We start from the raw sequence: 27000 nt of genomic DNA on the forward strand, positions 1-27000 counted from the left end.
CAGTCAGCAATCAAATCACATGTTAACATAACACCAATGATTAAATAGCTTATTTATAGTCTCTATGTAGTTTACTTAGTTTATATTTTCCTTTCTGGAAACAATGGGAAGTTTAGAATATTTATGTACCCAAGATTACCACAGATCATTAGAGGTTAGATTTGCATTGAACCTGTAGTAGGGGCTTATGCACACATGCTATTATATCACACACACACCCCCCACCCCTCCCCAGCAATCCTTATCCACAGGACCTCCCCAACAATCTTCTGATTTGAATCAGGGGAACAGAAGTTTCACACCCCCAACCGCATTGTCCAATCCTGGTCAAGTGAGGCCAGTCTGACCTTTGGTCCATTCTTGCAGCCCTCCTTCCTTGGGTACTGGTTCTTTATCACAGCCACAAGTTCAGATGCTTTTCTAACAGGAAATGGCTACACCACCAAAACGATTCTGACTCCCTTAATTTAAGTCAACAGCTAGGGTTGGCCATTAGGGCCTGGCCATTTCCCTGCACTTGACTTATGATCCATTGTTCCCTACCCATACACACATCTCATGATTATACTTTCTCAAGACCTGAGACCTCATGACCACAGTAAGAAATTATAGAACTGTCATCCTGTCTGGGAAACTCTGGGAAAAGTTTATTTCACTATCAAAGCTCAAAGCCCAAGCTGCTTCAAAAGCTACTTATTAAATCCCATTAATGTAATTGTTTTACTTTTTCTTTGTGTGCCCATATACCACATCCAGCTTTCCCAAATGTTACTGCATTTCAGATTTCCCCAAGAGAAGATTTCAGAGAGATAAAAAGCCTGAAGTTCAACTATGAAGGGGAAAAAAAAAAAAAAAAAAAAAAAAAACAACCACCAGATATACCTGCTTAAGGGATGGATGTGTCCAGATCCACAGCTGTCTAGTTTCAGAAGTAATACCAGACCCATCCTTGGGTTTCCAAATGAAAGTAATAGGACCAAGCAAATCCTCAGGGTAGCGATCTGCACGGTAAAGGACCAGAGAGCCCTGGAGCCTTCCAGACAGACAAGGCACAGCTGCAAAAGTTGGTCCTGGAGAAAAACATATGCACATAAAAACAAAACAAAACCCACACAAAACATCGTCTATTTCAAAACCTTTCTACAAATGGATCACCAGCAAGAAGCTGCAACCCAGAAGGCCTGATCCTGATGTAAAAAGACATAAAAACTCTCCCAACTGACAGCTGAGATTCTAACAAGACTCTTATAAGCTATCCCAGCTCTAGTACTCACTACTTTCCTCCAGTCATCTCCACAGAATGATTTTTCAAATACTTAATATAACCAGAGCTCTGTAGTAGCTTTGTAACAAGGATTCAGTTTATACTGTATTTTTATTGTACTGCATTTTTCTGCACCATGAGTCAAATTTTAGTCTCTATAAGCCTAGTTTCATTTAAAAATATTTATGGAAGTTTTACCTGTATCTATACTACACATCCGAGCAAGCACCTTCAGAAGCTCTTCCTCTTTTCCATTCAGCTCCAGGCAACAGTAATATGATAAATCCTGAAATAACAGAAGATACTGAAGTTAGAATACGTTTAAAAACAAACTCTGATAAGGAGATGCTACATAGATAACTTTCAAGACTTTGATCAGACACAAGAGCTTAAATAATTAACATTAAAGTCAAAGACACATAGTAATTTGAATTTTGCTTACTCTGTATTGTTTATTTAAAAGAAAAGGTTTGACATCCTTTGCTAAATTGCCAGTTTTGATTCCGCAAGCATTTCTTATGTAAGGCCCAAATGGTCTCAGGTTAGACCAACAGAGGAAACAAATTCCGTGACAATGTTTGCCATTGAGAACACCCTGTTTGAGACGCTATCCTAGGGATTAGTTTCCTAGCTTTTATGGTGACATAAAGTCTGTTTGCCTCATTCTCTTTCCCACCAATCATTCTCCACCTCACAGACATTTTGTAACATCAAATATTAATAGCTAGTAAATCATTATACATGCTTCCCTACAAGAGTGCTCTAGTGAGAGACATATTATAATTTAAAGGTAAACTGCTTAATCATCTTGGCAAGGTAAGTGAAACTGTTGCAATCATGATACCTGAAGAAGGCAGTGTTTTGTCATGGCTCGGTAGCAAGCCCTATAGCTCTTAGTTGTGGGTCTGTCTCCTAAGCAATATCCCCATTTCTTCACCATATGAAATCTCTTTGCATGCCAAATATGTGTTTCCAACCAAATATTCTTCTTCTGCCTGCGATTAAACTCCACCACCAGGTTTACGTGACGCCTTCGAGCTTTTCGGCACTTGTTCTTTGAATGCTCTTTTTTCTGATGCACAGCTTTCTCTGCCTATGTTTTCAGGAGAATGGAGGATATTTTCAGTGGCAAGCTTGAAAGCACAAGTTTCTATAGAAGAGAATGGCTGTTCTAGATTAGAGGACATTGAACACTGCTAACACATTTATAGCTTAAACATATGGTATATAATATGATTTACTGCTCATCATTAAGATTTTTTTTAATTTTGGGGAGAGAAATCTCATTTTACACACTTACAAAAAACCAAAGCCTGCTAGTCTTCACCCAAGAACATTGAGGTTAAAAGTTAATTTTAGAATTTTATCGGGGGAGGGGGAGGTGAGTTTGATTGCCTATTGTCCAAATTTCTGCACAAAAATTCAAATATACTGCACATTGATAACTAATATACAGAAAGACCGAGGGTGTTGAAAATCAGTCTTCAAGTGCACCAGAGTTGAATAGAGAGTCCTGCACTATTCATGACTGTGTATTTAATACAACATAATAAATTAGTATGAACATTTGTATTTTGGAAAAAAATTACTTGAAATTATATTCAGAGTTCAGAATCTTTGCAGTGACAAGATCTTTTGATTTCAGAACCAGCCATTTTATCAAATACAGATTTGTTTAAAGAAATAATTAATTGCTTTAAAGCAATTGTTGAGGGCTACCGTGCATTTCACTGCCGGTTAGTCAGTCACCCTTACATTACACAGAATACACATTAGGAATACTAGGCTTGGCAATGGTAGTAACAATACATTTGAGGAACCATGCACACACTAAAAGCAGAAAGGGAAAAAAACAGACAAAACATTATTTAAAATTAACCAAACGATGGTTTGTAGAACAGTCATATTTAGACACCAAATGCTGTAAGTGACCTTGTACCTCTTTTCTGGCAATCTCACGGAGCCGTCTAGGTAGGCGCTTAATATTGTGACTCATGGCTCGTCTTCGCATGTGCCTAGGCAGAGTCTGAAAAACTAACGAATTGGAAGATTTCTGTGTAACTGCCTTCAACATAGCATTGATTTCAGCAGCACGGGCTTGAGCAAAGGTAGATGCTGAAATGAAAAAACAAAACAAAACATGCAGAGGTGCTATAATGGAAACAGAATTAAATGAGAGGCTCACCTTTTGCTTATTTTGTTTTGTAACACATGCAGATACAAAAGCTTTGCATAATAAAGTTTGCACTTTTAAAATTGTGTAACTATGGAATTTTAGTATATTGTTGCCATAACTCCCTAATGACTCTTACAATATTAATTTTTGTTTTGTTTAGTAAGCTACTCAAATAGTTGTACCCTATTACTGAAATAGTTTTTCAGTATTTTGATGTTCTCAGCAGAAACCAAAACAGTCACGCAGCACGATTCTAAAAGCCTTGCTGAATATTTTCCTTAGATCACATTTAATTTAACTGAAAATAGAATTTATATAATTTGTTTTGAGTGTTCAGAGCCCAAAAAAAAAAAAAAAAAAGCTGCGATCGCGATCTGCGGCAGCAATTCGGCGGAAGGTCCTTCGCTCCGAGCAGGAGTGAGGGACCGTCCGCCGAATTGCTGCCGAATAGCTGGACGTGCCGCCCCTCTCCGGAGGGGCCGCCCCAAGCACCTGCTTGGTAAGCTGGTGCCTGGAGCCGGCCCTGCCCTTGTCCACATTATTAGATTTCTTTCAGGAGGTCAACAGTAAATTGGTTAGGAATGATTTCCCTTTACAAAAAACATGTTGACTTCCCAACATATGTTCAGCTGTGTCTGACAATTCTGCTCTTTACTATAGTTTCAACCAATTTGCATGGTACATAAGTCAGGCTTACTGACCCGTAATTGCTAGGATCGTCTCTGGAGCCCTTTTAAAAAATTGGCGGCACATTAGCTATCCTCCAGTCATTTGGTACAGAAGTTGATTTAAATGCTAGGTTACAAATCACAGTCAGTAGTTCTGCAATTTCACATTTGAGTATCTTCAGAACTCTTGGGTGAATACCATCTGGTCCTGATGACTTATTACTGTCTAATTAATCAATTTGTTCCAAAACCACCTCTAACATCTCAATCCGAGACAGTTCCTCAGATTTGTCACATAAAAAGAATGGCTCAGGTTTGGAAATCTCCCTCACATCCTCAGCCGTGAAGACCGATGCAAAGAATTCATTTAGTTTCTCCACAATGGCCTTATCGTCCTTGAGTGCTCCCTTAGCATCTCAATCATCCAGTGACCCCACTGGCTGTTTAGCAGGCTTCCTGCATCTGATATACTTAGCAATTTTTTATTTTTTAGTTATTTCGAGAGTCTTTGGCTAGCTGTTCTTCAAATTCTTTTTTGGTCTTCCTAGTTATATTTTTACACTTCATTTGCCAGAGTTTATGCTCCTTTCTATTTTCCTCACTAGGATTTCACTTCCACTTTTTAAAGGATGCCTTTTTACCTCTCACTGCTTCTTTTACTTTGTTGTTTAGACACGATAGCACTTTTTTGGTTCTGTTTTTTTAATTTGGGGTATACATTTAAGTTGAGCCTCTATTAAGGTGTCCTTAAAAAGTTTCCATGCAGCTTGCAGGGAGTCACTTTTTGCACTGTCTTTTAATTTCTGTTTAATTAACTTCCTCATTTTTGCGCAGTCCCCCTTTCTGAAATTAAATGCTACCATGTTGGGCTGCTGTGGTGTTTTCTCCGCCACAAGTTAAATTTAATATTATTATGGTCACTTACAAAGCAGTCCAACTATATTCACCTCTTGGACCAGGTCCTGTGTTCCACTTAAGACTAAATCAAGAATTGCCTCTCCTTTTGTGGGTTCCAGGACTAGCTGCTCCAAGAAGCAGTGATTTAAGGTGCCAAGAAACTTTCATCTCTGCATCCCGTCCTGAGGTGATATGTACCCAATCAATATGGGGATAGGTGAAATCCCCCATTATTGAGTTTTATTTTTATAGCCTCTCTAATCTCCCTGAGCATTTCAAAGTCACTATTACCATCCTGGTCAGGTTGTCGGTAGCATATCCCTACTGCTCTTTTCTTATTTGAGCATGGAATTACTATCCATAGAGATGCTATGGTACAGTTTGGTTCATTTAAGATTTTTACTTCATTTTCTTTTATGCTTTCTTTCACACACAGTGCTACTCCCCCACCAGCATGACTTGTTCTGTCCTCCTGATATATATTGTACCCTGGTATTACTGTGTCTCATTGTTTATCCTCATTCTACCAAGTTTCTGTGACGCCTATTATATCAATATCCTCATTTAATACAAGGCACTCTAGTTCACTCATATTTAGACTTCTAGCATTTGAATATGAGCACTTTAAAAACGTGTCACTTTTTAGCTGTCTGCCATTACTTGATGTAATTGAATGGGACACTCTCATATCAGATCCTACCCGTATTTTTTCCCATTTTCCATCCTCTCCTCCTTACTAGGACACAGAGAATCTCCATTAATAGTTCCTTCCCTAAGGGATGTCTCTGTCCAAACCATGGGCTCCTTCCCACCTGTCAGCTTCCCCGCAGCCCTTAGTTTAAAAACTGCTCTATGACCTTTTTAATTTTAAGTGCCAGCAATCTGGTTCCATTTTGGTTTAGGTGGAGCCCATCCTTCCTGTATAGGCTCCCCCTTTCCCAAAAGTTTCTCCAGTTCCTAATAAATCTAAACCCCTCCTCCCTACACCACTGTCTCATCCATGCATTGAGACCCCACAGTTCTGTCTAACTAGCCCAGCACATAGAACTGGAAGCATTTCAGAGAATGCTACCATGGAGGTTCTGGACTTCAATCTTACCTAGCAGCCTAAATTTAGCCTTCAGGACCTCTCTCCTATCCTTCCCCATGTCATTGGTACCTACATGTACCACAGCTACCAGCTCCTTCCTACACATAAGTCTACCTAGATGTCTCGAGAGACCTGCAACCTTTGCACCAGGCAGGCAAGCCACCGGTCATCGCAAACCCAGCTAACTATTACCTGTCTCTTCCTAATAACTGGAGTTCCCTTCCCCAGAGAGGTATCCTCAGTGCGAGAGGATACCACATCATCATCTGGAAGGAGGGTCCCAACTTTGGGATTGTTTCCCTCAGCTCCAGTTGGATGTTCTCCCTCTGAGACTTTCATCCTCAACAGCAGAGACTGTCAGACTCAGGGTGGGACCATTCTACTGTGTCCTGGAAAGTCTCATCTATGTACTTCTCGGTCTCCCTTAGTTCCTCCAGTTCAGCCACTCTGGCCGCCAAAGCCCATACACAGTCTCTGAGGGCCAGGAGCTCCTTGTACCGAATGCACACATACACCACCTGCCCACGTGATAAGCATAACAAACAGACTCACTGATTACATTAAGGCAATGTTTACACTGTACACCACTGGCAGAACCTCACAGGGTATGTGTAGCTATCTCCTGATGCAAGGATGATGTCTGCCAAGGGGGTTCATTGGGGTGGGTTTTTAAGTGGCTGAGGAGCCCAATTCATGCCCTGCAGATTCCCCCCTCCCCCCCCCCCCAGAAGTGACAGGTGTAATCTTGGAGGAGACAGTTGTTGGCTGGACTGTTGTGCCCTTTCTTTCCTCCTTTGCTTCTCTGTCTCACAAGCACGTCTGTTCTCAAAGTGAGCTGTGGCTTGGTGTATGGTATGGTGCCACTGTGTTCTGTTCTGCACCAAATCCTCCCCGTTTGTTGAGTTGATGCCTCCCTTTTTAAGGAGTACTTTCAGTATGTCTTTGAAGTGCTTCCGCTGGAGTCCTTCTTCCCTGATTTAACTGAGAGAAGAGGACTTGCTTTGGGAGGCGAGCGTCAGGCATACGCACACAGTGGAGTTGGTGTTTCATGACCTGCACTTCTATACTGCTGATGTTGGCTGCAGAGAGAACACATTAGTGTGTCGGTCTTCCCAGCTGATCCTCCCGAGGCAGTGCTTTTGGAACCACTCCAGCTTTGTCTGTAAGTTACCCAGGTCCATCCCTCTCTGATGGGCTGCAACCTTGTTATGGTGGAGAGGTTTGTGTGTGCTAAAGACCCTCAGAGCTACATTGTCCGGAACTTTCATATTCCTGGTAGGGTCCCTCTTGGCAAGCAGCTCTGAGGCGAGGCTCCTGACTAACCACAGTCCAAACTTCACAAGACCCTAATGGTGGATCAGGCACATATAGAGGACCTTTTAGTACTCTCTGACTGTGAAGACGGATGAGAGCAAGGCCTCCCCCGGTTGTCTTGGATCTCCTCGCCACTGGGTCAGGGTTTTCCACAAGTTTCATGTGGTTACCGTCTGCACATGGGTTTCCCCACGTTAAAGATTTCATACGCAGGCCTCGGTCTAAGGACTCTCACCCGCACAAAGCCCTGCGGTGCTGGACGAGTGATCTCTTGAAGTGTTTAGTCACAAATCTGCACGCAGGCGACAGCCGTGTGACGGTCGTCTTGTGCTCGGATGAGACAGACGTGCATTTTGGCAGCAGCGGCTGTGACTGAGCAGGCCTTTTTAGGATCCCCTCTGCTGACCCCAAATGGGGAGGGGGCTAGAAAAGTTGTCCCAAACATAGGCAGTCTCACACTCCTCTGACTGGATGGCCGCATACAGTGGGATCACTCTACTCTGCGACCGAAACAAGAGATAGAAGAATGAATTTAGCCACCTGGAAAGTCAGTACCCTTACGGACTCTCAGCACAGTGAATGTTCAGAAAGAATTGCCATAATTGCCAGAGAACTGGCAAGACTCAACATTGACATTGCAGCTCTTAGTGAGACCCGCTGGGCCACTGAGGGCCAATTAAAAGAGGATAGAGGTGGCTGCACCTTCTGTTGGAAAGAAAAGCCACCGTAATAGATGCATTCATGGGATTGGCTTTGCCATCAAAAATAAGATCACCAGTCAGCTTTTGGAGTCTCCCCTGGGGATCAACAAGTGCCTCATGACTCTTCAGCTTAAGCTCTGCAGCAATCAATGCACCATGGTCATCGGTATATACACCACCAACACCTGATGATGAGGAAGACCACTAAGAACAGTTTTATAGCACTCTTGATGCAGTCCTCACAGCCACACCTAAGGCAGACAAACATCCTCCTGGGAGATTTCAATGCCAGATCGAACTGGACTCCCAACTCTGGAGTGGCACAATAGGCAAAGAAGGGGTGGGAAATGTAAACCCCAATGGTATTCTCCTCCTCAACAAACAAGTGGAGCATGACCTGCTCTTCACAAATACCACCTTCAGGCAGAATAACAAATTTAAGACCACCTGGAAACATCCTCGGTCCAAACACTGGCACCTACTTTGTTATAATCAGAGCCCGAGATTACGCCGACATCTGTATATCATGAACCATGAGCGGTACAGCTCACTGTTGGACAGACCATTGATTAGCAAGATCAATCGTGTACCTTAGGTGTAGCTATACGTCACAGTGAAAAAACAGGCTGTATGTCTAACTACACATGTCAGTGAAAGGTACCCGCTGCTGGGGCCTTTCCCTGCTGCTGCAGGAAAAGATTACAGCAGCAGGGAAGAAGCAGGACACTACACTGCTAAAAAGAGCAGCATAGATGGGGAAGGTACTGCTTGGATAAGTAGGGTATGCACCCACAGGGTTCAGGCATATTCTTACTCTACGTGCCTAAGCAGTGCCTCCCTATCTACACTGCTGTTTATATCAGCGCTAGAGGATGTGTAGTGTATGTCTTCTACATACTGCCGAAAGTGTGCAGTGCAGACATCTTAAAAATGTAGGTCCATTGACAGCATTCATTTTTCTAACCTACAAAAATCCAGAATACGTACATCTTTGTGACTAAGTATGTTTAAATCCACAATACTGAAAAAAGTGGCTTAAAGATTTAGTGTTAGTTTCAATCCGGAAGAGTACTTCTACTGAGGGGTGGGGGGGGGGAACCTGATAAAATGGAAGTCTACAAGTGTATATCAAATAAAGTCTCAGTTCTTCCAGATTTTACTATCATTTAAAAACAGTCCATGGTAACTTCTAGCAAAAGTTTCTCTGGACACTTACCTGTTACGTATTTAGGCATTTCTTGAGAAACATTTTGGTGTCCTCCTCTCCAGCCTCCTCTTCCTCTACTTTGCCCCTTAGAAAAATACTGTTCTTTCCTGTATGAAGGTCCAGGAGACTGATGTTGATGTCTCTGCTGCTGAAACTCCTGTGAATTATCAGGATGGAGATCTGCTAGCATGTTGAAAAAAGAAACAGAGGAAGCGAAAATGCTATTAGACCAGCCTGAATAAATGAGCAAATAACATTTTTCTAGATTTTGTATTGTTTTAAATATTAAGTTATCTACCCTATCAGTTTCTATTTTAAAGAAGTCAACAATGGCATAAAAGTGTTCAGTATATATATATTTGAAGAACCTTATGAAAACAATGCACTGTAGTACGAGGTAAAGGGCTGCAAAAAGCCTTGCTCTGTTCAACAGCAAGCCTCCCGCAGATTAAGAAGCTGTTTTTACAGGATAAAAGTTGAGTCCAGCCCATTCTTTGGCCTCAATACCACATTCGATATGCCAGCATGGAACCTTCTGCCCAGTCCCATTGACTAGAAGAAGGGCTGGTCCCCACTTAGTCCGGACTTCGGACTAAGGTACGCAAATTCAGCTACGTTAATAACGTAGCTGAATTCGAAGTACCTTAGTCCGGACTTACCGCGGTCCAGACGCGGCCGGAAGTCTCCCCCCGTCGATGCCGCGTACTCCTCTCGGCGAGCTGGAGTACCGGCGCCGACTGTGAGCACTTCCGGGATCGATCCCAGAACATGGATGGCGTGCCGCCGGACCAGCCGGTAAGTGAAGACTAGGCCTAAGATTGTCTGTGGTGATGGCTCCCAATGCAAGATCCAGGCATCTGACTGGATGAACTGGTGTTTTTCATACATGGGGTTCTAGAAAGACAAACAAATAGTATTTTCCCCTTAAACCCATGATTGTGTGCTATGTAAATTAACTGGGCTTCCTCACATAAGCTATGGAGATACATAAAGATACTTTTCTAGGTTCTTTTGTCTACCTTAAATATATTGTTACACCTGTGTTTCTATTAAAAGTACTTGTGTTTCACATATACAATCTTATTATTTTTAAGAAAGGTATTAATTTCGTGCAACAAGTTAAAGCATGTTTTCGACGCTGGAGATCCAAGCCAAGATTTTTCAGTAATGGGTGTCTGAAATTAGGATCTTAAGACACAGGTGCACAAATAAGTGGCCTGAGTTTTCAAGTGAGCGGATCACACAATAGTATCCACTGAATGTTTCAATATGCCTTCAACAAGGCCTCAGTAGACTAAATTAAAAAAAAAAAATCTTGGCTATGGTTATAAGCACATCTTAGGTCTCAACTGGCTAAGAGTTGAGCACTTTCAGCATAACCCTCCTTGATCATTTACTTACATCAAACATTCCTCTTACAATTAGCTGCCTCCAAAGAGACCTAGCAATGAAGCAGCAAGAAATCAAGAATGAGGAACATTAAGATGACACCAACAACTTGAAACCTAGTCAGTTTCTAAAGAAAATTAGAAGTTGCTTCAGGTACTACTCCAGACCATAAGGCCCCCTATTAAGTTTTGTGGTTTTACAATCACGGCTTTCTTTTTTTTGAAGAAGTGTTTCTCTCTTCTCTGTGAAAGGCCTATTCAAACAGGAACATGAGAAAGCAACAAAGCCAACTACACAAAACAAAAAAGAGAAAAGTCATTTTTTTATTCAGATCCAGTTTCCGTAAGCTTATGTGATCTCTTTAAGAAGCAGTGTGTTAAAAAAAGAAAAGAAATCAGAACTCACTTCTTAAGTTGATGGTATCCTTTTAAAGAAGTGCACAAAACCTTGCACAAAGCTGGCCCTAAAAACCATAATGCGATCAGTTCATCTGTTTAAAAACACTTAAATTTACCTAATTAGGTGAAGAGAGGAAGTAGTACCATTGGTTCCAAAGCACTAAACCCTGACCCACATACAAAAAGATGACAGTCGGGAAAAAGTTTATTTGTATTCAATAAATGTTGAACGAACTTCACACATTTCACACCTTGTTTTGGAGTTTGAAAAGATCTACTTCCCCCATTATGGTGCTGTATTCCACTAGGACATGGTCCACAATCAGAAGATAAGGTGACACTGGCAGGCTGATTTCTCATTTTCTTGGCACGTTTCTTCTCTCTTGCATTAGACATTTCTGACAAAAAAACGAAACAAAAAAATTCAAAAAGGAGACCATCAGCATATGTACTCTTCCACTTGGCATCACAAAGCAATACCCAAGACCTTGTCTATGCACACAAATTGTACCACTTCACCTATACACCAGTACAGTAAGTGGTACAACTTCCCCACATGTTGCTGCAGTTCTGTTGTTATAAAAGTGCTTTACACTGGAATAGCTAATCCTGTAGGTCAGGAGAAAAGCAACAATGCTATAAATAGGCTGAGCAGAATTCAACTTTTTAAAATATTTCAATAGGTAATATCCATGTTAATTTTTAAGCATTTTTAAATTTTATCAATAAGTTTTCAGTTAAACAAAATTATGGAGGGGAGGTTAAGAGACAATGTAATAAAAGTTAAAGCTTTATAGCCTTTAAAACACAAAATAATCGCCACCAGCAACACCACACGTCAAAATAAATATTCTTAAATCAAATTAATAAGTTCTCAATCATCATTTTTCTAGCTTTTGCTATCTATAAATTTCAGTTATCAATGGAAATATTTTTTCTCCATTTGTGTGTGTGTGTGTGTGTGTGTGTGGTAAAATCAACACTTACTGACATTTACAGATATATCTCAGCTTGGAAGGATTAGTTTTTTAACGCACCTTTACACAGAGAAATGCATCCACACCAGAAGTTGGACCAATTTAATTACACCGGTCTACAATTTTTGAGAAGTTGTCTGCTTCAGAGATAAAATGTGCTATTTAGTATGTATTTTGATGTGCTGAATTCAAATATGACAGTTAAAACAACTGATTGGCAACTGTTTCTAAGATATTTAAGTTTTTACGTTTTATGTCTATGTATATTGTGTAGATAGTAGAGTTTTAATCGTAAATTGTAAACCTAGGTCTTTTCATGTGTTTATGGTTGCTTTACATGATAATATTTCACCTGTCCTGTTTATGGAACACTTTACATAAATAAAATTGGTTATGAAACAAAAGGCAAAAAAACTATTATGTACATAGTTTAGTCCTATTCAGTGTCTACTCGGCGCTTCTTGGCTTGTGTCTTGTATTCATTAAATGGAGCATCTCTTATCACTGTCCAGCAATAGTCTGCAAGCATTGATGGGCTCCATTTGCCCTGATAGCGTTTCTCCATTGTTGCAATGTCCTGGTGAAATCACTCGCCGTGCTCGTCGCTCACTGCTCCGCAGTTCGGTGGGAAAAGAAATTTAGATGAGAGTGCAAAAAATGTATCTTTAGTGACATGTTGCAACCAAGGCTTTTGTATGCCTTGAGGAGGTTTTCCACCAACACCCTGTAGTTGTATGCCTTGTTGTTTCCGAGAAACTTTATTGCCACTAACTGGAAGGCTTTCCATGCCGTCTTTTCCTTGCCACGCAGTGCATGGTCAAATGCATCATCTCAAAGAAGTTCACGAATCTGAGGACCAATAAAGACACCTTCCTTTATCTTCGCTTCACTTAACCTTGGAAATTTTCCACGGAGGTACCTGAAAGCTGCTTGTGTTTTGTCAATGGCCTTGACAAAGTTCTTCATCAGACCCAGCTTGATGTGTAAGGGTGGTAACAAAATCTTCCTTGATTCAACAAGTGGTGGCTGCTGAACACTTTTCCTCCCAGGCTCCAATGACTGTCGGAGTGGCCAATCTTTCTTGATGTAGTCGGAATCTCTTGCACGACTATCCCATTCGCAGAGAAAACAGCAGTACTTTGTGTATCCAGTCTGCAGACCAAGCAAGAGAGCAACAACCTTCAAATCGCCACAAAGCTGCCACTGACGTTGGTCATAGTTTATGCACCTCAAAAGTTGTTTCATGTTGTCATAGGTTTCCTTCATATGGACTGCATGACCAACTGGAATTGATGGCAAAACATTGCCATTATGCAGAAAAACAGCTTTAAGACTCGTCTTCGATGAATCAATGAACAGTCTCCACTCATCTGGATCGTGAACGATGTTGAGGGCTGCCATCACACCATCAATGTTGTTGCAGGCTACAAGATCACCTTCCATGAAAAAGAATGGGACAAGATCCTTTTGACCGTCACGGAACATGGAAACCCTAACATCACTGCCAGGAGATTCCACTGCTGTAATCTGGAGCCCAACAGCTCTGCCTTACTCTTGGGTAGCTCCAAATCCCTGACAAGGTCATTCAGTTCACCTTGTGTTATGAGGTGTGGTTCAGAGGAAGAGGATGGGAGAAAATGGGTCCTGTGACATTGATGGTTCAGGACCAGAAGTTTCATCCTCTTCCTCATCTGACTCAAGTGAGAATGATTCTGGTGCATCAGGAACCGGCAGTCCTTCTCCTTGGGGTACCGGGCGTATAGCTGATGGAATGTTTGGATAATGCACAGTCCACTTTTTCTTCTTTGACACACCTTTCCCAACTGGAGGCACCATGCAGAAGTAACAAATCATTGGCACTGCAAAAGGCATAGATTTCCTTTTCAACCACTGTCGAAGATTTGTTGCACAAGTGTTGCAGCATATGTGTGGGGCCCACCTCTTGTCCTGATCTCCAATTTTGCAGCCAAAAATAAAGGTGATAGGCTTTCTTAACCATAGTGGTTATACTGCACTTTTGTGATGCAAAAGTCACTTCACCACAAACATAGCAGAAGTTATCTGCACTGTTCACACAAGTACGAGGCATCTCTGCTCACTTTGGCTAAACAGAAATGCGTCCCTTTGCAAAATCAAACACTGACAAATAAGAGCACAACACTGTATGATTTCTAGAGCTGATATAGGGCAATTTGTTCAGCAGAGTGATGTAAGCTTCGTTATGATTGCATCCATGCCTTCTAGGAATAACATGATGCAATTCATATCATGTATGATGCAATGCCAGCTTCAGATTGCATCATTCATTGTTTTGCCTAAAAAGCAAGTACTGTCCAAACCCAGTCATAGATTTATTCATAGATCCAGTCAAAGATGTATTTTAGTAATTTCTGGTTTAAATTGAGATCCCTTCCCTTTATAACTCACTTATCCGCCGCCATTCTCAAGTCAAGGGTCGTATATACTGACCCAATAGCATATCTTGAAAACTAGAGCCAATCAACAATTTTAAGCATCATTTTCATTCTCAGTGACCCAGAATTAGTAAAGTTTGAAGCATTTTGGCTGTAGAGCAGTGTTATCAAACCCTAGCAGAATAGTTTTACTAGCACAAAACCAGTGCACACCTAAGGCATTAAGGAAATAAATAAATGAAATGGAAAACTGCAAGTAGATTCCTTAAAACAATCCAGGGTAGTGATCAATGGCTCCATGTCTAGTTGGCAGCTGGTTTCAAGTGGAGTGCCCCAACGGTCGGTCCTGGGGCCGGTTTTGTTTAATATCTTTATTAATGATCTGGAGGATGGTGTGGACTGCACTCTCAGCAAGTTTGCTGATGACACTAAACTAGGAGGCGTGGTAGATACCCTGGAGGGTAGGGATCGGATACAGAGGGACCTAGACAAATTAGAGGATTGGGCCAAAAAAACCTGATGAGGTTCAACAAGGACAAGTGCAGAGTCCTGCACTTAGGATGGAAGAATCCTATGCACTGCTACAGACTAGGGACCGAATGGCTAGATAGCAGTTCTGCAGAAAAGGACCTAGGGGTCACAGTGGATGAGAAGCTGGATATGAGTCAACAGTGTGCTCTTGTTGCCAAGAAGGCTAATGGCATTTTGGGCTGTGTAAGTAGGGGCATTGCCAGCAGATCGAGGAACGTGATTGTTCCCCTTTATTCGACATTGGTGAGGCCTCATCTGGAGTACTGTGTCCAGTTTTGGGCCCCACACTACAGGAAGGATGTGGAAAAATTGGAAAAAGTCCAGCGGAGGTCAACAAAAATTATTAGGGGTCTGGAGCACATGACTTATGAGGAGAGGCTGAGGGAACTGGGATTGTTTAGTCTCCAGAAGAGAAGAATGAGGGGGGATTTGATAGCTGCTTCCAACTACCTGAAGGGGGGTTCCAAAGAGGATGGAGCTTGGCTGTTCTCAGTTGTGGCAGATGACAGAACAAGGAGCAATGGTTTCAAGTTGCAGTGGGAGAGGTCTAGGATGGATATTAGGAAACACTATTTCACTAGGAGGGTGGTGAAGCACTGGAATGCGTTACCTAGGGAGGTGGTGGAATCTCCTTCCTTGGACGTTTTTAAGGCCCAGCTAGACAAAGCCCTGGCTGGGATGATTTAGTTGGGAATTGGTCCTGCTTTGAGCAGGGGGTTGGACTAGATTACCTCCTGAGGTCCCTTCCAACCCTGATATTCTATGATTCTATGAATCCAGTCACTGCACAAAATATTTATTGACAGGTTTGACTGCATGCTATATAGAAACTGTTTTACAATCTATGCCAATCCAATCCAGATCCCAAACTGAACTTCATTTGCTGCTGAAATGGCTGAAGCAAGGCACGAGGCGTTTAACAGATGTGTTTCCCATGGAGTGAACTTAGTGAAAGGGGTAAGGGGAGGGGGGCACACAATGCAGGTGTCTGACCTTCGCTTCCTGACTCAGCATGTCGGATGCTACAGCGCACAGCTGGGCGGGATGACTGCTAGGGAGCCGGCTACTGCCACATCCCCTCAGGGGCTAACGCTGCAATGCAGGGACAGGATGCCCAGGGAGGGTCCACAGCACCAGCGTACAGCCAGGGTTGGGGTGATCAGCACAGGTCCAGGGCAGCCAGGCACCAGCACGCGGGGGACGGGGACGGGGGACGGCCAGGCACCCCCGCCCCCGAGAGAGAGCCGGGCAGGGCACCAGCACGCGGGGGACAGGGGTCGGCCAGGCAACACCCCCAGGGGGAGCCGGGCAGGGCACCAGCACGCGGAGGGGGGGAGGGACAGCCAGGCACCCCCCCAGGGGGAGCTGGGCAGGGCACCAGCACGCGGAGGGGGGGAGGGACAGCCAGGCACCCCCCCAGGGAGAGCTGGGCAGGGCATCAGCACGCAGGGGAGGGGGGCGGCCAGGCACCCCCCCCAGGGACAGCCGGGCAGGGCACCAGCACGTGGAGGGGGGGGCGGCCAGGCACCCCCCCCCCGGGAGAGTGGGGCACAGCGCTGAGGCCCCCATGCCCCCTGGCGTTACCTGGAAACGGATTGGTGCGATACCCCGCGTGAGAGCAGCCTTCTTCGGCCTCTGTCCCACCAGGCTCTGCCCCTCTCCCCGAGAGCGGAACTGCGTCCCGGCCTCTCAGCCCACCGAAACCATGCCGCTATGAGAACCGCGCACGCGCATAAGACCCTTTCAGGAAAGACTACATCCCCCAGCATCCTCCTTGGGAGGCGGGCCTGTCCCCTCCGCAGACGCATGCGCAGTTCGGTGCCGTGCCCACACGTGGGATTGGGGGGTGGAGCCCTTACCCTTAGGTAACAGAGCGAGACTGGCTGCAGGGAGCGAAGTGCGGAGTTTCGCGAGTGACAAAGGGCAGCTATGGCCACCCTGATAAAGAGAATAATCAGCACCCCGCTGGCACCGGCTGCAATGGGCCCCTACAGGTAACGTGCCAGCCTCATTCGCTCATCTAGCGGGGACTCTCTCTGCCTTGTAGAGCGATGGCCTCGATGCTGCAAAGAGAACCGCACAGAGACCTCCGTGACTGCGGTGGGGTTCCAAGTCCGTGATCCGCATGGAGCTCGTTTTATGAGTGGGGCCTGTAGACTAGACAAGGCAGAACATACTTGGGAGGCTAAAAGGGGAACAACTTGGAAGAACTTCAAATGTAAGCTGGCAGCTCGTGTGGGCATTGCAGAAGAAGTGAGACTAGGATGGACTTGAAGGAAAAGATGGTTGAGGCTTAGTGAAGTGGGATAAAGTGAGATTCCACACGTTGGGAGTTGTGGGGGACAGACACGGAGATGGGAAAACTACAGTGCCTGTGAACTGCAGACATCTTGCAATGAGGAAGTGTCCATAATATTCTTTGAAATTTAAAAAAATGTAGAATTATCCCTGAAGAGATGTTAATCATGGCTGTGGCTGCGTAATGGTAGGTTTGTCAACCTGCATTATGAGATTTGGTTTAAATTTTCAATCTCTTTATTGCAGTGAATAGAAGCATTATTACTGGGTAACTCTATTCCAGTAAATTTTCTTTTGGTATTTACATAATGTTTTGCAATTGGCTTTGAAGTCTTTAATTGTATGCTGTCCAAAATGACTGGGTGTTGTGCCAGCAGCTGTGCTGTCAGTCAGTGGCAATCAAAATATGCTGAGAATGGACTATAAACTTCTCTAAAGTTAGCCCATCAGCACATTTCAGCAATACAGACAGAGAGCAGGTGTGCAGATTTTTAACCTCGCAACTGTAACCAACTTGTAGCTGATTTGTCAAGCAATGGCCAACTGGTGACTAAAAATGTGGATTTTATTGACTGTTTTAGATTTTTTCCATTACTTATATTACTGTTGAATGTTAAATCACTTCTTTTTAAAGCTCCTAGGTCACCAACATTAACAAACCCACGCACGCTTATAATAAAGAAAAATAATCCAGGAAGTTTCTAGAAGTCTTCCATGATGTACGTATTTTTGGAATGACCTATTCTTAACAATTCCATGTTGAATGGCTTTAAGTAATCAAAACCCTTGGTGTGTCCAGTAAAAATTAAAAAGATATCAGCTATCTTAGTCTACTTTTTGTAAATCTTTGGCTTGGCATTTTATTTGTATCACCAATATCTATGAGATTTTTTTTTTATAAGAATAGTTATATTTTAGTAACTGCATATTTTATTATAGCTTTTTATTTCTTACCTCATTTTGAATAGGAGGGAGGGAAACAAATTCCAGTTCAGGCAATTACAATCCTCCAGTCTTAATTCATCTTGATCGATCAGTCCTTCAGCCCTCATATAGATTATGCTGATCACAACACGTCTTCCATTCTTCTCTTATCCTGGCCTTCCTTCTCCGTGTGTGGCCATATCTTTTCACAATGAGACCTCCCCATCTCTTTGGAGGTTGGCCATGGTGCTAGTACCAGTTGGCAACAGCTGCAGTCCATTGTCAGTGAGCCTTGCTATATGCCCGACCCATCACTTTTTACTGTACCTGCTTTCAACAACAACGGCCTGCACTCCACTCTGCTGGTTGATCACTTCATTGGGGACTCAGTTATGGATTGAAATCCCCAGAATTCTTCTTTCCATCGCCCTCTCCATGACAGACAGTTGCTGCTCCTCTGTCTTCATCAGCGTCCATGTTTCACTGCCATATAACATTGCTGGCAGTATTGAGTTGAAGAGGTTGGTGCATGTAGCCTTGTTGACTTCCCCCCCCCCCCCTTGGTGGACATCCTTGATAGAATTGATGTGCGCCAACCAGCTTTCTTTCTTTGTGAGAATTCACCTTCCTGATCGTGGCACATGTTAATTTCTTGGCCCAAATAGACGTATTGCTCAACTTCTCTTTTTGTTCTCCCTTGTCTGTTATTTGGGCTTTTGGCAAGGCATCAGACTGCATAAATTTTGTTTTGGAGTGGTTCATTTTCAGTCTGACTTGGCTGCTTTTTGTGTTGAATTCTCGCAGTATTTTCTGTAGTTTGATAGTATTTTCAGCAATCAACATGATATCATCCACGAATCTCAGAGGTTTAACTGGTCATCTGCCTCATTATCAAATTTGAGGCAGGCTGTGAAGAGTTTCAGTGAAACAGGGGTCTCCTTGTTTTCACTTTTTTTTTTTTTTTTAAACTGGAATGCGAAGGGGATGTCAAACAGTTATATCTGTAGTGTAGTCAGAATTTGCTTCCTTTAGTAGTTTGATGTAGTTTGTGTCAATGCCCTGCTCTGCAAGAGCTTTTAACACTGTTTTGATCTCTACGCTGTTGAACGCTTTTTCATAATCAATGAAGGCAATGCATAAAGGAAATTTTGTATTCCCTTGAGCATTCCAATAGCTGGTTTATAGTGAAAATATGGTCCATTCTGCTGAAATTCCTTTGAAAACTTACCTGCTCTCTCGGCTGCTGCTCGTCCAGAGTCTGTGAGAGTCGGTTTGTTATTATTTTGGTGAACATCTTGTAGACCTGTGAGAGCACGTATATTGGACAATAGTTCTTTAGATCTTCACAATCCCCCTTCTTGTACAGCAAAATGGTGTTGGACTTCTTCCAGCTAGACGGTATCTTCTGCATTTCCAAGTAATGGCTAAACCTCTGAGCAAGGGTTTCCCAGAGGTCTTGACCTCCAGCTCTTATTTCGGTTGTCAGTCTGTCTTTTCCTGGGGCTTTTCCTTCCTTCATTTGGTAAACTGCATGTCGAACTTCGCAGACAAGGACTGGGAGTCTAAATTACCCTTTTATTTTCAAAGGGATAAAGTATTCTTCATTTCCTGTCCTAATCTTTTCTGTACTGTGTCTGTGCACTATTAAACAGCTCTTGTGTTTCGCTTCAGTGACTGGTGAAATGAGCTTTATAATAACACTTGTAGATCTCAAAACTTCTTACAAAGGAAAGCATTATATCCATTTTAAAAATGGAAAAACTGAGCCACAGAGACCTGGAGTAACTTGCCCGAGGTCACAGTGCTGATAGTGGCAGAGAAGAAAATAGACTCCAGGTCTCTTGAGTCATAATTTAACACTAGACCACGGGTCCAAGCTGCCAGTAATGTATCTCTTACCTGAATCTTGATGGTGTTGAGACATAACAATGTTTGTAAAAGAACTTGGAGAGCTTGGGATGGAAAGCACCACTTTAATTATTATGGGCAAGACTTTCGAAAGTTAGTAGGGAGGTTGTTGATGGTAGAAATATATCTTTTTAGAAGCTTGAAAGTGACATTCTCTTTGTTACCAGGTTAACTTTTCTCTTTTCAGTAAACACTGACTCTGCCTTTTCTACTACTAAAAATAACTGGCCCTATGATTCTTACACAGTACTTTACTTTCCAGTGAGGTGGTATAGTCTGTTGCCACCTTCCCAGTCTGAGTTTTCTACCCCCATAAAATGTTATATATTAATGTGGGGGGAAAGGTGAAATATTTCTTCAAGAGGTTTGCTGAAATAGTTCTGAGTGGTTGGATGGAAATGAGATTTTTCTGGATGAACTGTAAATATATGTATGACTTTTATAATTGCAGTCAAGCGGTGCTGATAGACCGGACCATGTATATCGCAGGACAGCTAGGCATGGATCCTTCTAGTGGTCAGCTTGTGCCTGGAGGGGCAAAAGAAGAAGCTAAACAGGTAAGAAGTTATCCAAAGTCTCCTAGCAATAAACTTAATATTTGAGTGTCTTAATCTTTGGCCTGTTTAGGCCCTGGAGCTACTGTATTCACAGAGAACAGAGGCCCAAACATGGAGGCTGGAGTATTGGAGACCATCCCGCACAGCAATCCAAGGAGCTGCGGGAAGATCCGCACAGCAATCCAAGGAGCTGCGGGAAGATTAAAGAAGAGGAAAATGCCTCCTATCCATCCTTGCCTTCCCCCACTCTAATAATGGGAGGTTGGGTAGGAAAATAGTGAGAAATCCTTATTTCCAGCAGGGTGGGGGAAATGGTGCTTTAAATTTAATTGGACAATTGCTGACTGTTTGCAGTGTTGTCGCCTGAAGAAGAGTTCAAAAGCTTGTCCCTTCCACTAGCAGAAGTTGGTCTAGTAAAAGATATTACCTCACCTACCTTGTTACTCATTCATTAGACACTTATAACAAAGACTGAGCCTCCAAGCAGACCCCAGGGAGGGGATCTAAGTAAGAATCCTAGGGCCAGCTGGCCTACTTGTCAGGGCATTGCCTCTGGACCTTGCTGTTGTGCAGTGGGGAATCCCTCATCTTACGTATGTGCCTTTTCCTGAGTTAAATCAGGAATAAAAATGGAAGCCCTGCTGGAAGTGCAGTCACTGTGGAAGATGATTCGTAACCTACCTTTCTTGTCTAATGAAAAGGTTGGCTACCATCTGAGGTTGTCTGGAGTACACTTTGATAGCTACATCTTTGGTGCTGGTTTGTAGAGAAGCTATAACTTTAACAATGTCAGTACTTCAAGGCTCTGTTTTTCTTCTCGATAGGCACTAAAAAATATAGGGGAAATCCTGAAGGCTGCAGGCTGCGACTACTGCAATGGTGAGTGCCTACATAACAATAGTAGAGATGTCCAAGTATCTTATTTAGAGAAGAAAATAAAGTGACTTTTTTAAGGGAATCTTTTGTTCAATACACAATTGGTGCTTATAGCTGTGATACAAAAGAAAATATGATCCTAGACCCAAGGATTTAAAAATTGAAAAAGACAACCCAGTACACCTGGGAAACCCAGGGAAAGACTTTTATTTGAGGGATGTGTACACTAGGCTGTCCTTGCCCCAAATTTCTGAATAGTGATGCTACTGTTTTCAGCACCCTCTATAGAGAGGGCTCCAGGTGGTGGCTGTCACTTTAAGCATCCTGTCCTCTAACCCAACTCCGAGCAGGTCTACAGGAACTGGGGTGAGAGTCAGAAAGGTATTTAGGTTCCTATTTCCCATTGGCCTCAAGCTGCCTAAATACCTTTCTGAATCCCACCCTTGGGGCTTATAATGCTGCCAACACTAGTGCTATAACTGTGGAGCTGAGACAGCAGTAGCAATGGGAAAGGCGAGGGAGGGTTTAAAAGGGGGTTTAACAAAAAATCATAGTGTAGACAATGCCTTGGAAAGGCAGTGGCTTAGGGTACAGTAACACGTGCACTTCATGGAAGAAATGAGCTTTGCAAAGGAATTTAAGGTTACGATTTTCAAAGCTGCTTTAGGGACGCCCAGTTCCCATTAATTTCCTTTAGGTGGCATTGAAAGCATGAAGTGAGTCTATAGGTGTGTGCCCCTTTGAAAATTCCTGACACTGCACTTAATTAGGAAAAAAATCTTGTGAAAGCAGTAGTGCATGCTGAGTTTCAGGGCACTTCACTGTTTCTAAAATGTCATGATCTAGTGTAATAAGTTGGTATGAGTGGATCTAACTTCATTTTTATTTTAATAATAGATGTCAGTGTTCAGAGTGGGTGAGGTTTATCACTTGAGGTAAAATGAAGTATATGAACTGAATATTAAAGAAATGCACTGGGATTTTCATGCTGCATACAACCCAGCGCTCCATAATATCTGCATTTGTGTAACTTCTAGTTGTAAAGACTACTGTGTTGATGGCTGACATGAAGGACTTCAGTGATATTAATGAAATCTACAAGCAGTGTAAGTGGATGTTTTGTTTCCATTTTAGCAGTCTCTTGTACAGTTTTATTGCTCACTAAGAGCAAAACTTAATGACCATCTATTTTGACATTCTTTAAGGTATGGGTTGAAACTGGATAGTCAAAACAAAAAGGAAAGTGACTTAGAAATAAGCATAGTTCATACGTAACTTTAGTAGGAATATTAGTCCTTCAGAAAAAGATGTCTGTTTCCCAATGACTCAGGTGTTCAGATTATTCCTGCTAGCTAAATCTCTGCCTTTCTCAGTTTAATGTGCTCTTAATAGTCCATATGTAAAAAGGACTATGAATAGGATTCAAATTCCATACCTACGTTACACAAATCATAGGGCCAGATGACCGTGTCAGTCATACTGTAGATCCACAAAACTTGGTGTATGAGAAGGGCAGCTTCAGCGTTTAACTGACACTGCTATACTACTTCATCCTTCAGTGAGGCAGATCTCCCAATTTACATGTCTTCCATGCTTTGTAGAAACCCCCCCCTTCCTCCCCCTCCCGCACCCCGTGGGGTATGGCTTTATCAAAAGTGGATGACATTGGAACTGTATACTTACTTTCATATGACAGCCAAAACAAATGGATCAGAATGGAAACTTGCACTCTGAACCTGCTCACATATGTAGTTGATAGGGTGTCTGGTCTTACAGTTCTCTCAGATAAACTGTATCAGAGGGGTAGCTGTGTTAGTCTGGATCCGTAAAAAGCGAGAGAGTCCTGTGGCACCTTATATAGACTAACAGAAGTATTGGAGCATAAGCTTTCGTTGGTGAGTATTAAGCTTTCGTATTCACCCACGAAAGCTTATGCTCCAATACTTCTGTTAGTCTATAAGGTGCCACAGGACTCTTTCTGGATTACCAGTTTATCTGAAAAAAGCGAGAAACAAAATTTAGCACTCACTAACATTGTGGGATTCTAACACTCGGTGCATAAATTATTTTTTATAGACTGAACAAGATAAAAAAAATAACCCTCACGTAACACTTTAGACTTCAGCTAATTCTTCTTACAGCACCACTCTGAGATGGGCAAATACAATATTGTCTGTGATATAAACTTGTAAAGAGGGGCTCTCTCAGAACAGAGAGCTCAGTTCAATGTGGCTGAATAATAAATATGAAAGTTAATTTGGTATGTTCTTGGCTTTCTCTCTCTCTCTCTCTCTCTCTCAGCAATTTAGAATCCATATGAGAGGAGGAAATGGGGAATGTATATCTTGTACCAATGAGAACTAGCAGTGTTTGAGCATAGCTTAATGGTATGCCTCTTAAACACTGCAAAGGCTAGTAAAAATCAGGTCCTTTGTATTCATAGAGCCAAATATGTGCAGACTTTTTACAATTCTACATGCACACCATTGTATTTTCCCTAATGTTATGCTGCTGTAGGCAGCCTTCAAATGATTAATTTGTCAGGTTGTCTGGGGTTGTGCATGTTTATTTGTTGCTGTCTTGAAATAATCTGTTGAATTCTTTGGTGGGAGGCTGGTTGTTTAGTACAAGTATTACAGATGACACCATTCCTATTTGAGAACATAAAGGATAGTTGGTAAAATTTAGAGTACATTGAGGTAGGAGATTCTTAAGGGCCCAATTCTGCATTTTGAAACAGGAACGTGGGACCCTGAATACTTATCTATATAATCCAAATATGTGTTGACTCAATTTTTAAATCAATAGCAGCTTCTGGCCTCAAATAACTGTTTTTCTTTTATGGTAGATGTGGTTTCTGAATCTGAAGTAGTCTCTCTTTTGTATGTCAAAATGCAATTCCATGGGCATATGTACAGTATGCAGAACAGTTAAATACCTAGTTGCTCATTACCAGGCTCCCATGTAGCTGTAATTCATTAACACATTTGGTGTTTGCTCTTTCATTGTGACTTATTAACCTGATTCAGTAACAAGGTCTTGTTATCAGGTGCTGATCATAGAATTAAAACTTGCTAGTAAAAGCTGTCTACAACAGCTGAATTTGCACAGTATTATACCTTACTCAGATCTTACTCTGTTAGCTAGGTGTCCTCAAAGTAGGAGCCTAATCATGGAGTTCAATTAAACTTTATGGAGTGCAGTTTAGGGCATACTATATAAAGGTGGCTGAAAACTCCCCTTTGCTCTCCATTGATCCTGGTGCTGCTCTGTGCAGGGCTGGCGCACGCATGTGTGTGTGCGCGCGCGCGCACAATGCAATGCCATGCCATGCCCGTCCTTTGTCTGGGGCCCCTTTTCCTTGCTCATCTGGATATAAGAGCCCCCACATCAACTATGTCTCTGGAAGATCACCCGTATACTGTGGTGACTTTTCCTGGGGCAAGTAAGCTGGTGCTTAGGGCCATTCTATGCCAGTGGTATAAACAGTGGCTGCATCATACAAGAGAAGCTGATCTGGTTCTTCTTGATCATGAAAACATAAATTACTGAGATTGTATAACAGGCAAAAAAAAAAACCCAACAATTTTTGTCTCTTAGCTGTTAAACTGTAAGTGTTCTAATGTGTATATGTATCTCTATAGATAATTCTGAACTGTGTATTGCAGGGCAAAGTTAAACTATTTATTTATCTCTTAAACTGTAGTTTTCAGGAGTAACTTCCCAGCCAGAGCCGCCTACCAGGTTGTTGCTTTGCCAAAAGTGAGTGGCAATTGTTCTTCTATAAATATCTATTCATTCTCATTCTCTCTGTCTCTCAACTTCCTGCAGCTGGAGGATTTTCATTCATAGCTAACTCCTGAATAGTTTGTTTTTAGTGAAAGATTTTTTTCTTATGTAGTTAAAATATGTAATCTCTCTCTCTCACACACACACACACACACACACACACACACACACACACACACACACACACACACGTACGTATTGTAACATTAAAGGGGAGGAAACATCTCTTCAGGGATAAGGGATTATTGTGTGTGGAAAAATGATTAAAAGAAAGCTTTCAATTTTCATTAACATTGCTGAAGAAATTACTAATACAAAAAATTAATCAAGATTTGTAGAATAAACCTCTTTGCAAAAGCAAAATCTGTGGTTTTCCAAGGTGTTTTTTTCTAAAGGGCACTATGCTCAATTTTTTTTTTAAAAATGTAGGTCTCTAAATTCCTGTTCTGCTTCAATGTTTTCCCCACAGGATGCACGAGTTGAGATTGAAGCTGTAGCCATCCAGGGACCAATCCAAGAGGCATCAGCATGACTATAAATACAATACTCTAATACCCTACTAATTGTCTGAGGCTTAGACCCTGTTCCTGCAATTGGCTGCCTGTGGGCTCACCCCCATGGAAGTCATGGAAGCTCCATGGAGATGCACCTTGCACAGTCAATTGCAGGATCTTGCATTCTCTAAAACGCCAATCATGTAATGAATTCTGTGCAGGCAGATCCCTGTGCCCTTGTGTTGCCCCATTATCAATGGGGCTCTGCTGGTTTCAGGGTTTGTCTGTGCTCATTGCAGGACTGGGGCCTTAGTCTGTAGTGGTGGCTGGGTATTGTTACCTTCCTAAATGGTTGTTTCAGGTAAGGTTATCCAATAATGAACAAACTCTCAAAATATATGGAGGCAGGGAATTACATTGGTGGTAACTTGCAGAACTAACAGCATATGCTGTTACCTTTAGAAATCCTGCTAGCACTCTAGCTATAAATCATAGACCTGGGTTTTTAATACATCACTTAATATTTTTATAAATGAGGGAGTTCATGCATTTCTAACTAGAAAACCTGATTTGCTGCAGCACAGAGGTGAAAATACATATTTGGGGATTCACTGTATGAACTTTGAACACCTGAAGTGTTGATTTAGATCCTGGACCTATATATCTAGATCTGATTTATCTTAGAAGTGACTCTTTAGAAAAAAACTAACACACACTATGTTGCAGAAGTATGAGTAACTCATGTAAATCAGTTGAAAATTAATTTGTTTGAACTTTAGCACAGCTTCAGGTATCTGAAAGCTTACAAGTAGAATTTTGAATGACCTTGTTTGTTTTAATTAAAGATAATGAGTACATATTACCCCCCAAAGCTAGATTTTGTCTATCTAATGGGAATAAACCATAATTTCATGTATTAAATATGGTGGTCTCTGATTTTTGGGAATAAATCTGTTTGTGTGGGTTTTTTTTTTTTTTTTTTTCCATTTAAAAATAAATGCTTATCTTTCTTGGTATGACAACATGATGTCCGGGGAGGTGTGCTGCCTGCCTCCAAGATGTTATGGAAAGGTTGCTGAAGCATATCTGTCCCTTTCACTACTAACCCATGCTGCTCATCGAGCTGGG

The 27000-nt window shown here is 42.2% G+C and overlaps 2 protein-coding genes across 5 annotated transcripts in view; one reads left to right on the forward strand and one right to left on the reverse strand.

The window, feature by feature from the left end:
- POP1 (POP1 homolog, ribonuclease P/MRP subunit) overlaps positions 1–16724 on the reverse strand; it is a 46500-nt gene extending 29776 nt beyond the window's left edge. For 2 of the 3 annotated variants that reach the window (XM_054016836.1, XM_054016834.1), the window contains exons 1-7: positions 16611–16724; positions 11356–11502; positions 9327–9500; positions 3204–3379; positions 2109–2357; positions 1463–1550; positions 883–1070 (exon numbers count right to left, since the gene is read on the reverse strand). In XM_054016836.1, coding sequence (XP_053872811.1) covers positions 883–1070; positions 1463–1550; positions 2109–2357; positions 3204–3379; positions 9327–9500; positions 11356–11500 — 1020 coding nt within the window. In that variant the 5' untranslated portion in view covers positions 11501–11502; positions 16611–16724. The remainder of the gene's footprint in view (positions 1–882; positions 1071–1462; positions 1551–2108; positions 2358–3203; positions 3380–9326; positions 9501–11355; positions 11503–16610) is intronic. The other variant, XM_054016835.1, reaches the window with a different exon arrangement.
- A 154-nt stretch (positions 16725–16878) lies between these two features.
- On the forward strand, positions 16879–26793 carry RIDA (reactive intermediate imine deaminase A homolog). 2 transcript variants are annotated; one of them, XM_054019186.1, is made up of 7 exons: positions 16927–17020; positions 17959–18043; positions 20608–20713; positions 21538–21592; positions 22627–22695; positions 25296–25351; positions 25848–26793. In XM_054019186.1, exons 2-7 carry the CDS (start codon positions 18039–18041, stop codon positions 25908–25910), a joined length of 354 nt encoding a protein of 117 aa, XP_053875161.1. In that variant the 5' UTR covers positions 16927–17020; positions 17959–18038; the 3' UTR covers positions 25911–26793. The 2 variants fall into 2 exon arrangements, with proteins under 2 accessions (XP_053875160.1, XP_053875161.1); XM_054019185.1 differs by lacking the exon at positions 17959–18043 and having other exon boundaries at positions 16879–17020.
- The last annotated feature ends 207 nt before the right edge of the window (positions 26794–27000 follow it).

The sequence above is a fragment of the Malaclemys terrapin genome, chromosome 2 (genome assembly GCF_027887155.1).
Source record: "Malaclemys terrapin pileata isolate rMalTer1 chromosome 2, rMalTer1.hap1, whole genome shotgun sequence".
In the NCBI taxonomy this organism is placed as follows: domain Eukaryota; kingdom Metazoa; phylum Chordata; order Testudines; family Emydidae; genus Malaclemys; species Malaclemys terrapin.